At 41.8% G+C, this 14848-nt stretch overlaps 1 protein-coding gene across 1 annotated transcript; it reads right to left on the bottom strand.

Annotated features, from left to right (window-relative positions):
- Window positions 1-6359: 6359 nt before the first annotated feature.
- LOC121200048 (G-protein coupled receptor family C group 6 member A) lies at window positions 6360-11637 on the bottom strand. Its single transcript, XM_041065095.1, has 6 exons — window positions 11416-11637; window positions 10929-11220; window positions 9363-10205; window positions 8876-9091; window positions 8531-8648; window positions 6360-8268 (listed from the first exon to the last, which is right to left on the bottom strand). The coding sequence occupies exons 1-6, from the start codon at window positions 11622-11624 to the stop codon at window positions 7070-7072; spliced, it is 2877 nt and encodes a 958-aa protein (XP_040921029.1). The 5' UTR covers window positions 11625-11637; the 3' UTR covers window positions 6360-7069.
- Window positions 11638-14848: the final 3211 nt, after the last annotated feature.

Below are 14848 nucleotides of genomic sequence, written 5' to 3'. Positions count from 1 at the left end.
AAGGCTGCAAGAGGACATGTCACCCTCACAGAATTCATTGCTTTCATACCGCTGGCCCATTCTGGCTCGGCCACTCAGTTCTGCTATAGTTCTCTTGTCAGGAGATTCTGCTGCATTGCGCAGGTGGATGATCTTGCGTGCCTGTTGGTAGAAACAGTTAGCCTTCACCATTTCTGGATCCAAATCAGTTTCTGGTTGCTGCTCTGCATCTTGTGCCCCCATAAGAGCATCCTGTCTGACTGGACGGGCAGGAGAGATACTGATCGACCTTGGCTTCAAACTGGTTCTATTTGGCAGAACTTCCACATTCTGCACAGATGCCTTCAGGCGCTGGGAAACTCCAGCCTTTTGATTTATCATTGGGAGAGTCTGAACTGAATGTTCCTGCGAGCCTTCCTCATTACCTTGTATGTTCTCAGTAGTCTGGAAAGAGTTGTCCATCAGAACCTCTGGAGGTGGAGGTGGTAGATTGTCTACATCCAGGTCATCCTTGCCATCAGGCCAGCTGTTGTTGTTATTGTTGTTGGTGACTAAACCCCCCTCATTACCATTTACTGTGTCAGATAACTGAAGAATCCCACTTTTCCTGGGTCTCCTGATATGAGGTGGAATATTGGCAAGGCTCTGCCCTGGTCTACCATCAACCCCTTGGCTAAAGGTATTTATTAGCCTTCTGACAGAGTGGCTCTTGGGTGGTTGGGGTGCTAACACTGGAAAGCAAACAGGTGATTGATTTGTTCTCAAGGGGCCTTTTTGTGCACCTGCTGATCCACCTAATGAATGCCGTCTTAGTCCAGCTCTATATAGATTATAATGAGGCCCTACTAAGGCTTTGTTTCTTCGGATTTCAGACATCTTTTTCATTTGTTGATCCAAGCCTCTCTGGCTCTTTTGTAGTTCCTTTACTATGTTTACACATCTGGTGGATGAAGAGTGTTCAGGCTTGGTTGCAGTGATAGCAGTCAAGGGTCGTTTAATTGTAGGCTGCCGATCCTGTGTGTCATTTGCATGCATGTATAGAAGAGGTTGACTGGGATCTGGTGGGGAGGAGTTCGACCTCTTTCTTCCAGGCCTATCACTTTCATCATCCTCATACTCATCATCCTCATCATCATCATCATCATCGTCGTCGTCCTCCTCCTCATCCTCTTTGTTACGGCCTACAAGGCTGGGTAAATTATTGGCGAGATTATCAAATGTAGTGCGAATGTTGACTCCAGACCCACAACTTCCAGATCCAGCACTCCCTCGGTGGCGGCGGTGCCTCTCAGACCCTGTCAGACTTTCATTCTCTCCCCCAATACCACTGTCCTCACTGTGTAGTGCCGAATCCTCTGGGTTAGACTTCCTCATGGCAGCTCCCTCTACCTGTGCCAACAAGTGAGTCAGCCTCTTCTCTGCTGCCTGCTTGGCCTGCAGCTTCTCAACCAGCAGTTTAGAGAGGGAAGAAAAATATTCCACTGCCTCCTCAAGTGTGGTTTCACCCAGTGCCTGGACCGAGCCCCCCATGAGCCTCATTTTCTCTGTTGAATGCTGGAGCAGTTGCTGTAAAAGATCTGGTGGTGGATCATGGAAGTTGGCTGTGTCAGTGCTTGGTTTAGCTGGCAGAATAGCTGGGCTCATCATCCCAGAAGACAAGGAAAAGTAGTCCCCATGCTCCTTTAGCATCAGCTCCCCCTCCTCAGCCATCTCTTCTAGTGCTTGGTTGATCTCCTCAAAGCGAAACACCAAAGCAGACATCATGGGTTGGAGGGACAATTGTGTCTGGGCAGCCTGGTCCAGCAGGCCCAACAGGGTCTCATATTTGGAGATATTTGGGTTCAGAAAGGCGTAGGCTGCCTGATGAGCCCTCACCATGTGTGGAGGGAAATCCACCTTTGTCTGGATAATAGATGACTTCCTCTGCTTCTCAGTTGACCTTCTCTTGCCTTTGTTTTTCTTTCTTTTCTCTATCTTTTTAATTTTATCTATTTGTACAACCTCACTGACTTTTTCCTGGGGTGTCACATTCACCCCCGTGTCTTTAACATCCTCTGTATTTTGGGCAGCTGTGTCTGAGGCCAACTGAGACCATGCAGCATCTTTTGCAAGATGTTCTTCAGTGGATAGTGGAAGTTCGTTATTTTTCTCATCGGTCTTCAAACATTTGCTTACCTCCTCTGCAGATCTCGAATCAACACTGTCCAGTGATGACTCAGCCAGCAGAGCCTTTTGAGGCCCAGGGCCTTCTGGCTTCGAAAATAACTTTCCTTTGGATGGAGAGCAGCCCATTTTGCATCTAAACAGAATTCAAGAATAACTTGAAAAATTCTCTTTCTTTGAAGAAAAATGAGTCAGGAGAAAAAGTGTAAGTCCATAAGTAATCTCTGTAGTCCTTTAGACAAGGTCTTTGAAAATCCTCAGTGTCTTTGTGTTGGCAGTCCAGCCGTCATGTGTTAGTTTCCATATGTTTCTTTGGTCATTTTATGCTGTTTCCCCTCAAAATGTTGTGCAGGAAAGACGCCTGCAACCTGTGGCCTGAACTGACTGCCTACCAGGGCTTGCAATGGTGTGGAGCTGAGAGGATAAGACGGATTGAGGGGGTTTCTTCCCTCTCTCTCCTTTAGCATACACAGATGGTCATGTAAAGTGCATCAGCACACACACAGGCTTGCACACACATACACACACACAAGCATTTACATGTAAGACTTTAAGCTCATCAGGTTAATCAGAGCCGAGTTTGTCAGGTGGTGTTTTTAGCCTCATCCACTGTGCTGTTGATGAAGTTTACATGCAACTGCTGGGTTTGCTCCACAGCTAAACAACTCTGTTTTCTGAAATGATAGGACTGCCAGGAATATCAGGCTATACTTAGTTTATATGAGTAAATTAAACTGAAATTCTAAATTACTAAATTCATGTAAATGTAGAAACTTTGAATTTGTGGTTATTGCGTATCCTGACCATCTTACATTTTTTTTCTCCCACGCATATCTGCATGCACACACACACACACACACACACACACACACACACACAGATGATCACAGATAATCACAAGAAGCCTTTCCCGTAAATGCCAGGTGAACGTGCAGGCTCTGAGCGGTGTTTCAGAAAATGAAGATTAGAACATTAATAAGATAGTGATCACTGCTCTACCCTCACCTGTCATGTGAAACCAGGTCAAAGCTACTGTTTGCAATCTTGATTTAAACAGGAATTCCCGTTTGTCTCATTTGAAGATACCTAAAACATGACTAACCACAGCTTCACTGTCAACAAAAGCATTTTTCTCACCTGGTATAAAAAAAACAGAAACCACACCTTCACATTGAACATCTGGTTTGCATGATAAAACATGAGTGGCTTAACAAAGGTAGACAACATTTATTTAGAATTTTCCTCTTAGATAAAAATATGTGGTTTGAATTAAACATATGGTACCACTTTGACTTTAATAATGCTTAATAAACACTTAATAATGTTTCACATACCTGTGATGAGCCACTGAAATCTGCTGTGAAAACAACTTTTGCAATGCCAGGTTGTGAAAAATCTGTCAGGCTGCAGAGTCATTAATACTTAACACTTACATTAAACTATTTAATAATGGGTTTGTTCAACAATCAAAATCTACAGTTGTAAATAGTAATAAATCATTAATTAACAAATGATTGTCCAGATACAGCCTGTTTCTAGATGGTCATATAAAGGGAATGTAAATATTGGCCTTGAGCAAAGGGACTTAATTATTAGTCACATCCCAGCAGGTGTGTCAGGTGTGAATACATGTAACAATAAAATAAATAAATAAATAAATAAAACCTGTTGAGCTTCATATGATAATTGCACTTCAGGATCTCAAACAACTCAATAGGTCACAGATGCAGCCAGATTTAGAAAGTGAAATCAGGAAGACCATACTTATGTTTGCTGTTAACAAAACAGCAGTCTTCCAAAGGCACGCCTGTGTGTTAGGTTTTTGTTAAGGGAGTGAAGTCAGGCCTAAAAGCAGCCCTGTGTTTCTGGGGATGAACAGGTCTTAGATAGGCCAAATAACAAGCGCTTACAATAATGACAGAAAACAGCAGGTACCTTTATACAAGAAGGCTTACAGTGCATGTATCTGCATTATGATCACTGTGCTTTAAGAACAATATGTAAAAAATATAGACAATCTCAAAATATATTGTAATATATTACTTAACATTAAATAATAATAATTATGATTAGATAATAGGGTCTAATATAAACTCTCCATCTGTTGCAAGGTTCGCCCACTGATCAGAAGGTTGGTGGCTCGATCCATTTGCTGTATGAAAGTGTGTGTGTGTGTGTTAGTAAAAGCTGTGTATGAAGGAATGTGAAAGTGCTTTGAGTGGTAGATAAGACTAGAAAAGAGCCATAGAAATGCAGCTTGTTTACCCTTTGACTCTTATCCTCGACAGTTTATTTTCACACATATCCAAAAAAAAGATAACCCAAAACCCCACAGACAGGCCTCTGCTGAAAACACACAGCCTCCCCAGCTCTCCTGTGGATTAACTGAGTATATAAAAAAAAAAATAGGGAGTAATCACAGCATCACAGAATCCCAGAAAGCCTGACCCCATGCTATCTTGACTCAAAGCATCTCTGTAATCCTTGCCACCCACGCCCAGGTGTATAACAGTAACAGGAGCAGTGCAAGCTGTTGGTCAACAAAGCAGAAGGAGCTTAAGCTGTTGAAGGTCTGCTGTCTGCTGAATGTGTTGTCTTTTAGCTTGGAGTAGTAGCAGCAGTAATGACGCACATGATTTACATGGGTTTTGTGTTACTTTATACCTCTACCCTTTTATTTTATATATGTACATGAAAAGAAGTATATGTCATCAATATTGTCAGAATGGCTGCAAATACACCAGCCTTGAGTTACATCATCAAACCACCTTGAAATGATGTGTGAATGCTCCTGAATCAGAATAAGTGGTGCCTTTTCTGTTCTTCCTGTTCTGCTGATGTTGCTTCAGTGCAGCATAAACAACATGCACCATTGTGTGTGATCTGTTGTGTAATTCACAAAAATCAACCAGCTAATGTCAACTAATGTGTTGCCAACTGCTGAATAAAGACACTGTTGGGGTGAGTGTTGTATATTTTACTCCAGCGGACGTATTTGTTTACTAGATAAATTACTGTGTTGTACTTTGTCTAAGAACTTTATGTTGATCTTTCACTGATGAGGCAAAATATTACTAATCTGGCAACTAGTTAATACTTTTATGAATTCACTTTTCCATGTTACTGATCTAATGAACTAATTTGTACCTTTGATCTAACTGGATTGCAATCACCATCAGGACCAGTCCTGTCTCTAGTAAAAACCACAAAGCCATCCTTCAATGTGTTTAGTTTGCTGTTTAACTGTGAACTGACATACTGACATACTGAATCTTAGATTCTCTGGTAAATGCACAGGTGTCGTAAAAGTGATCTGGCTGAGATTAGAAATGCTATGTGCTCACCAGGGTAAAAATAAGTCCTGCACTGAAACACTTGATTAAATCTCTTGGTTCAACCATGTGTGAGAACAGAAACAGGAAGATACTTTTGGTAACAATAGCTGCATTGTGTCTTCAGCAGCTCTCGTGCAAAATAAACTATGGACATCCGGAAACAACAGAATGTTGATATCCAGTCATTGCCGTCACAAGGAAGTGTTCAACATTTCTGTGGATGCTGACTATCAATAGGCTGCATCTCTGAAAAGCTCTGAGTGAGACAGCTGGAAGTGAGAAGAAACAAACAGTTTTTCCGATGTCTTCTGATCAGTGAGGACAGGCCAACAGTTGTAGCTGAGCATCGCCACTGTGTCTGTGTGTTGACAGGACAAGAGGCTTTAATACCCTTCAGGTGGATCAGCAGTGATTGGCTGACGCTTGTGTAACAGTTTCAGGCTGATATTACTGGGCTATTCTCAGCTGGTTCCCTTCCAGCTCTGTCTATTGTGAACGGTGAAGTCACAGCTTTGCTGAAGTTTTACTCAAACCAAGTCAGTAAACAATGTCTCTGCCGTCTGACTGACTCCATTCAACGATTAGATCATGTTCAACATCATAGCATTTGCAAAATATACGGTTTGTGCTGCTGTGGAGCTGCTGTGTTTATCCTTTCATTTCTTTTTTCCATTTTAAGTAGCTTTATTTCATTACACAGTTTAAACTGGAGCAGCCTTTGTATTTAACTCTGTAAAATAATATGCACTGTGTCGCAGTATTTAGCATGGATTGGCTCTGACCTCACTCCTGTAGATCAACTGGGGAAATCTTTACTTTAAAATTCAATCTGAATGGTTACACATGTTCCTGTATTTGTGACATGTATTCAGCGTGAAAATATATCATTATGGGTCAACACTCCTTTCACTCACTCCACCAAACACAAGACAAACATGACTCTGATGATCAAACATTATCATTCCACACTCACATATAGGCCACTTCTTGAGGGCACAAATAATTCCTTCCTGTGTCATGGGTAAATGCCTCTGGCATGCAATCAAACAGGAAAAGCACAAATTCATATAGTAAAATAAAAGATGGCTGAGTTTTATTTAGGGTGGCACATTACTGCAGTGGTTAGCACTGCTGCCTTGCAGTAAGAGGGCTCCAAATCGTCTGCTTTTCTCTGTGTGTTTGTTTGTGAGAACACCTTTAAGCCTGTAAATGCATTAATCTGTTGTTCCAACTGGACTTCATGGATCGTATTTCATTATCTCACTAGTACCTGAAGCAAAAACAGTTTTTTCTGTGTCACTTCTCATCACCTTGACACCTTTGAGACCAAATTCAGTTTACCAGGTTTAAAAAAAAAAAAAAAAAGTTCATACATATGATATAAATCACTTACAACAAGTTCTTAAAAAGCTTTATTAGCACTTGTAGTTTTATAATAATACAAATGAGTCATCTTTGGTCTTCTGTATAATGAAGAATAGAACAGTTTTCAGTAGAACACACATTTTAACTTTACATGGATTTCCAGCACCAAATATCTTAATGAAGACTGGCTTTAAAAAGGGAAAATGGTAGCATAAATCAAACCATTTCTAGAAGGATACACTCCTCCTTCTCCTTGTAACTGTTGTTCCTAGCCTCTTAAACAGGGGATAGTCACGACCCTGTTCACTGGGTGCAGGCATTATGACTGGCTCTGGATCAGTAGGGCTGATCTCGTTTAATGTCCCCGAGCTCCATAATATAGTTGACATGCTTGATATTGAAAACCTGACACTCTTTTGTGAGGACGCGCTTACATCAGGGACATCTACGTGCGTCTCTGTGCCTGTCTCGGTGCCTGTCTCGGTGCCCGTCTCTGAATCAGGATTCGGACTTTGGTGGAATCGCAATCTCCATCTCCTCAGAATCCCCTCCAGCGTATCAGTCTTTGACCCCCAAAGTGCTTCATGGCACTTGGGTAAAAAATGGCAGAAGATGATGCCATAACTGGATACTAGAATGGCTGAAGCCTGCACAGGAGTGCGCTCTTCATTGTTGGTAATATAGACTGGGACAAAACACACCCATACAAACAGGTACATCAGCATGCTAAAAATGATGTAGCCTGTCTCACTGAACTCTTGAGGAACCTTCCGGCCTTTGAAGGCCAAGAGGAAGCCAATCAGTGCTAGAAGAGCTATGTAGCTTAACATGATGCCAAAACCTATGTATGTGCGACCTTCACGACACTGGATAGTGTATTTCATGCTTTGGGGGGATGGGGGTGTGTCATCGACATCAGGAGAATCAAAGATCAGCCAGAGAAGACAGATGAGCCCCTGGAGACTGGTTATTACAATGACAACTGCAGGTGGTTTGTAAAGTTTGTGTAGTCGCCTCTTTGTTATCTGACCGAACGGAAGGAAAACCAGGAAGGTACGATAGGCCTTGACTAGGATGCAGGACACACACAAGGTGAAGCCCATGGCGTACAGGACCTGACGGGCCCGGCAGAGGTGTACATTAGGCTTGCCCATGAAACATAGCACACTTGTGAAGCTCACTGCCAGACCAGCCATCATCACACAGGACAATCTCACCTCGGCTCTTTTCATAGGTGGAGAATCTCTGTACACCAAAAAGATAATGAATGTAACCAGCAAAAGCAAAATGCCAAAGGCTGAAGCTGCCATCATGGTGATGGGATGGGCTTCGTCCCATCGCAGGTAGGATTCCTCTCTTGGCTCGCAGTGATCCGAACCCTTCAGAGACCAAGTTCCATTGGAACAATTTTTGCAGTCATTAAAATCTATTAAAGAAAAACAGTGAAATACATATTAAGGCAATTCGGATTTGCTAAGGTCTGCATCAACCCACCAAATATTCTATTCACAGAGATAGAGGTAGAGCCCTCTTAAAGTAGTTTACTCTGAAGACAGACCTCATGTGGACAGCACTATTTAGACATACTGCAAAGTCAAAATGTTGTCTGCAAGAGCCCCAGTGTCTCAAGTTGGTTAACATTTTAAAGCTAATATTGAATAGAAAGTCAATATGTCAATCAGGCATACCTATCCCATCGGAGTAGGTTCCCTCAGCACACTGGGTGCAGATGTAACAGCAGGACACATTCAAGATCTTCTTTACCGAGCCAGGGGAGCAGCTGTCCGAGCATCTAGACTGAGGTGTCTGAGAGAGCAAAACAAGTCAGTAACCTGTAGCTACGCTTAAACTTGGTATTTCTGAGCTGAAATATACTTGAGTTTTATGATAATATTCAGAGAAATGAGGATCTAACACAAAATTGCGATCATGTGGTTAGCATTCAACAACTACAGTGTTTCTGTGTCTCCAAAGGCATTTGCTCAAAACCTTGAAATAAGCAAAAAATAACTTTTCAAAAACTTTTTTCTTACCATGGCACTGCCCGTTGAAAGCCAGGTCAAATTTTCCACATCAAGTTCTATTTGTTCGTCAAAGACGTGGTATTGCCCGATTCTTTTAAATGTTCTGTGGCGTCCATGCTTTTCCCATGTGATCAGATCATACCCATTTACAAAGTCACCATTTTTGTCAAAGTAGAAGTTCTGGTTGTCAAACTTGAACTTCACTTCCTTCAATTCTTTGAGAAGCTGCAAAGCGAGAAGAGCAGAATTTCAGTTGAAATTGGGCCATTGCAGAGATTTAAAAAAAATTTCTTTCGGTTACACACATCTTAGAAAATAAACAAAGACAAATCATTTCACACAAACATCACAGTCAATAACTGAAAAAGGAATAGGCTGAAGCACAAGGCAAGACTGTTCTAAGGAAACATACACGACACTGGAATTCCTTAAATACAAGGAAGCTACACATTCAAATTTGAATCTGTTCTCATCTGAAGATGATATCAGTACTTACCATCCATGGTGGGAAGTTAATTTCTCCAGAGCATGAGGTACTGTTGCACTTTAGTAGCTTTTTGAGAGCATGTGCCACGGCCCACACCGCAATTCTATTAGTGTAGGTGTCACTTGTGTCCACAGCTGTCCCAAGATAATCATCATTTTGCTCTTGGGGATCCTTGAATTTGCATGCATCGTCAGATTTTATCTTCAGCAGATCAGGTGAGGGGCAATAGGCAGGAGGTTTGTCTGCCAAACATTCAGCAGAACAGTTGAATCTCAGGTTCTTGTATTCTTCAATGAAGTGGTTGTATCCTCCTGGCGTTACTGTAAGGTTCTTCAGATAATTTTCAAATGATTCACTCTTGCCTGTGACAAAGGTGAAACCCAAGATGTCCCCAACATTGTTAATGTCATCCATCTGGGTAAGGGGCCAGCTTCTGGACCAGACATCACTGGCAATCCAGATCCTTGATGTGTTGGTCCTGATCATTTCTTTAAAGAGGATCTCCACCAGCTCTGCCTTGAGGATCAGCAGTACCACTTTGGCACTGGAGGAACGGATCTGCTGAGCGACCTGCTTGATACGTTGCTTACTGTTGGAATTATCGAGGTAATGAGGCAGCACCTCCTGGTAGGCCAAACACACCTCATTCGCCTCGGCATCCCTGAGGAAGCTCTGGAAAGCTGCTTTGCCGTATTCATCGTCCCCATACACGACCCCAACCCAGTTCCAGCGATAGTGACTCATAATTTTGGCCAGTGCTTTGGTTTGATGAACATCACTGGGAACAGTCCGCAGGAAAACTGGATAGCGCAGCTTATCACTCAGTTCTGGTGAAGATGATGAACCACTCAGCTGATAAGATGACATTAGACAAGAGAAATTTTAAATAAACGTAAGTGTATACATATGGGACAAATACACACACACAAAACACAGTATATGTATATATATATATATATATATATATATATATATATATATTGGATAGATGGCTTAACTTTGTGAATTACACACTCTAAAGTTACACTCCCCATCTTTTTACTCACCACACTGTTTTGAATGTCAACAGCACAATATAGATCTTTAAATCTTAAAATAATCAGTAATGTGTACAATACTGCAAATTCTTTAAGAATACTGCAAATTGTTCCAAGATGTGCTTAGCTTAGCACAAAGAATGGGTGGTGGATAGGGGGCAAATTTAAAAGGAGTACATGACTTATAAGGTGCTGTGTGGGCCCAGCTGCTGTTGAACAATGAAAAAATCTGCATGTGTTAATGTGACAGCTTTGCAGTTTTAGAGGGGCATCTTTGATAACTGTTAGCTAACTGTTTCCCTCTGCTTCCACTGTTTGTGCTGAGGGAAGTTAAACATGTCCTGGGCCTGCATTGAACATGCGATCTAGGAATTTAAAATGATCATCCAACTCCCTTCAAGAAACCAACTACATTTCCTAACATATTGTAGCATTTCTTAAGCACAGAGCTTAAACGCTGAAGGCTCCCATAGTAATACATAACATCCAGGAAACACATTAAAATGCCTTTGCAGAACATCAAGTGTTTGTGACTTACTAGAGGGACCATGTACACATTCAGCAGTCTGGCCACAGCAACGGACTCCTCAGAGTACAGTGCTCCTAAGATAATCTTGACTCGGGGCCTGAAGTTGGTGTAGTTGCACTCTACATTTAGGGAGTTGTTGACAGCAAGCATGTGCTCCACATTCTGCAGCGCTTTGCTCGCATACGCACATGTGTCGCACATCAAGTATCCAAGACGAACTCCTGGGAGGAAACCGGCTGCATTTACTTCCTCTATTTCATGGATTGTAGCCAAGGATTTCAGAAAGGATGGCAGATCAAAACTGAGAATAGACAGCATTAATAAAATAAAATAAACATTCGATTCTGTGCTTGAGGCAGTGTGGAAAATTCAAATCAAGCTGAGTTGAGCTACACGAGCTACACTACATTCTACCAAAAAAATGTAGAAAGACTCGTAACTTCCTGACACATTCACAAATACTATCTAATGTAAATTCATCAGGTCTTATACTCACTCTGAGCAGTGGAAGCTTTCAGGTCTGATCCGTTCCTGTATGGCCTTCACTTTCTGATGACACGGCAACATTATGCCTATAACAACATCCCCAGGAGCGTGGGCCCCGCAAACGGACTGACCAACGTCACATCCATCCACACAAGCCGGGATGCCGCTCAGAATCATCGAGGCCGAGAGGAGGCTGCACAGCAGACGACAGGTCTGCATCTTGACTGGAGTAAGGTGACAAAAGTTCTTAGAGGACACACAGGAACCCTTTTAATTTCTCGCTTGGAATCTGGGAGGTGCTAGACACGGTGAATGCAAGAAACCTGTTTTAAAACAGAAGTGGAATGAATGTTTTATAGATCAAATGTCATCCTCCAGGCATTTCCCAGTCTGACAGGTGCTAGGACAAATGAGCAAAGTCCCAAAGAATTTTTTTCACTGACACAATTGTCAGCCAGAATCATGAAGACTGCGGTCTCTGTGGTTCCTGAAGTGGGGTTCAGAGACCTTGAGAAACCTTGAGAGTGAGTGTCTCAGTGTGCATGAATGAAAGAATGCATCAACCAATCAAACAATACCTGAAAACAATAGGATGCTCATCTTTTTTGCGTCCTCTGCTTGGCTAGTCTCATGCCTTGTTTTTTTTTTTACTTCTTTTCTTTCCAGTAAGTGTGAGGGTGGAGCTTCGCTCCAAATACTGTGTGATGTGCAGTCAGACCAGATTTGGTCAGGCATAAATCAGGTGTGACAAGAAAATGTGTTGGCAGGGCAACAAGCATGAGACATGATAAGCAGGCTAAAGATAACATTCCACAAACTATAACCCTGACAGGCGCGAGCACAGCAAAGTAGGGTACCAAAGAATTTCTTTACGTGACACGACTGTGGGGCAGAATCATGAAAACGCCTGTTTCAGCCGTTCCTCCTGTGGGGATCAAAGACCTTGGGTGGCCTTGAGAGTGAGTGTCTCAGCAAAAGAATCCATCAACCTAAGTCCCAAAATATGTCTTTATTTGCTCTTTATTGTCTCAAAACTATAGGATGCTCATAGCTGTGTATTTTTGAAATGTTATATCGGTATATGGTTTTCTTGCTGTGGAGCCCAGCCCAGCCAAACTGCTGTGGAGCTGCTTTCCCTCTAAAACCAGGACCATGTAGGGTCCTTTTCAATTTCAATTTCTGGTCCAAAAGTACGCCTAGTGCATATTTGTTTTAAGATGAGGACAGTATTGAGTTATATGTAAAAAAAAAGCTGCTGTGTTTTGCTGTGTGTTACAGTTACACGGGGATGGGCATAAATCCCGTGTTACTGGAAGATAATGTGTGAATTGTTGTATCGTCTCTGTCTTGTCTCTCCTGTGCAGACAAACGTGAAATCTTTCTCCAGAGCTATTGAAAACTCAGCGACCGGAGCAACATTCTCACCATGCCAAGCAACACACATCCACCCCGAGCCTCCCAGCAGTTGTCAGAGTCATCCTACTGATTCTGGACAGCTTTTTTTTTTTTTTTTTTGGTGGTTACACAACAAAAGGCAACACAAGAATAGAAATAAATAGTCAAATGATGAAATCAGCCTGTCATCACAAGCAGTTTTACGTTAATACTTTTTGCCGTGTCTTGTAAGCAGTCTGTCTTTTAGTGTATTGGCCTGCTGTTGCAGGTAGGAATGGACTGGGGTCAGATCACAAAGATAAATTTGAATCTCTTTTTAAAACAAACAACAGCACTGAAAAAGTGGGATTTGGTCCAGAGTGATGACTCTGTCCCGTCAGCGTAGTTCATCTTTATCTCTTCTTAACTCTGGTGTGTTTTTACTGTCATATTGTGCCTAGAAAAAAAACAAAACAAGATTAAGTCAGATGCCTGTCCAAGAAGTTTCCTCATGCAATGGGACTTTTCTGACTGTTCTCAGATCACGTTTGGATTGTCTTTCTTTACAAGGATATATTTTGTAACAGGCCCAAACTTTTAGGCCAGTGTGTCTTTGGACTTTAGGAGGAAACCAGTACAAACTGGTACAAACTCTGACTGACATGCTGTCAGAGCAGTATAGCTCATGTAGATTAGTTTTAGTCCCAACTACAGTTATTGTAGTTGAAAAATGTGTTTAAAAGAATGTAATAAACTGATGAATTAAATGACTACTTAAAAAAATAAAAATACAGCTGTGGAAATAGAGAGTGTTTGAATGTAAATCCAATGTTTTAAATTATAATTATAATATAATTTGTTATGTCTGACAGGTACTTGTTATGTATGTAATATTTGCTAAATGTAGACATGAATGTAATTAATCACTAAGATTACTTTAACACTTATAATTTTTATATAATCCTATATGCATCATAGATGCTTTCTTTTCTAGTGTTTTAGCATTGTGTGGTCGAGAGCTTGGAGCAGTCAGATTGCTGGTATGGGTGGGCGTGTCTGGTGTCCACTGGTTCTTGGACAGACCCGCCCCTCTCTCCTCCCCAGCTTCACCCTCTTATCCAAATATGGATTTCTTATTCCAGAAGAAAAAAAAACAAAACAAAAAACAATATGGCAACGGCCAAAGTGCCACACCGGAGACTTCAAAACAGCAGTCCACAGACCAGTGGATGACGTCACAGTGGGTTACCACTTTGCACAAACTCAGACAGAACATGCACACCAACCCACTCACCCAACAGAACACTGATACTGAAGTTTTTTTTAAACGAGAATACACGTCCCCTTCACCACCACCCATATCCATTGTGCGTATCCATTGTGCTTGGTCGAGGAATTGAACTGGCAACCCTTTGATCTCCAGACGATCCAAAGTCCAAAGCCGCGCTCTTAACTTGCAGCACCACGGTCGGCCCCCATGTTGATGAGTTTAAAGGCTGTATCTCCTGTATGCATGGCTGTGTAACAATATTATAAAGACAAAGAAAACTCACACCAGTAGTCCACCAACAGTGGTCAGGTGGTCTCAGTTTGGCTGACATTGAATGAGAAGTTTTTGTTCAGGTTGGAGGACGTGTTGATGGCATATCTGTCCATTGCTGTGGACATTTCACATCAATCCTTTGTTACTTTCATCTGTCTAAGCACACTGTGCGACTTTCATGTATCAGCATCTAATTTTTGCTCACTGCTCATGAGAGAGAAGCTCACTATCTGCTAACCAAGGCCAGGCCATAGGAAAGATGTAGCTCCTTACAAAACTAATCCAGACCAGCATGATTTTGGCCAATAAAGGCAGCCACCTGGGCTTTATGCAGACTGTGAGCATGTCTCATCTCTGTTCCAATAAACGTACACATAAGCATATGCAAGAGACCGCCGTAAAACATTCAGAAAGACGTCTTTATAATTAGAGTTTTATGAGTGATTTGTGATATTAGGCTACAGAAACAAAACTGACAATTACCAGAATTGACTTGACAACCAGTTAATCAACCCCATCAAGGATG

Source organism: Toxotes jaculatrix, chromosome 19 (genome assembly GCF_017976425.1).
Source record: "Toxotes jaculatrix isolate fToxJac2 chromosome 19, fToxJac2.pri, whole genome shotgun sequence".
Lineage (NCBI taxonomy): Eukaryota > Metazoa > Chordata > Actinopteri > Toxotidae > Toxotes > Toxotes jaculatrix.
This window is presented reverse-complemented; position numbering and strand designations above follow the sequence as displayed.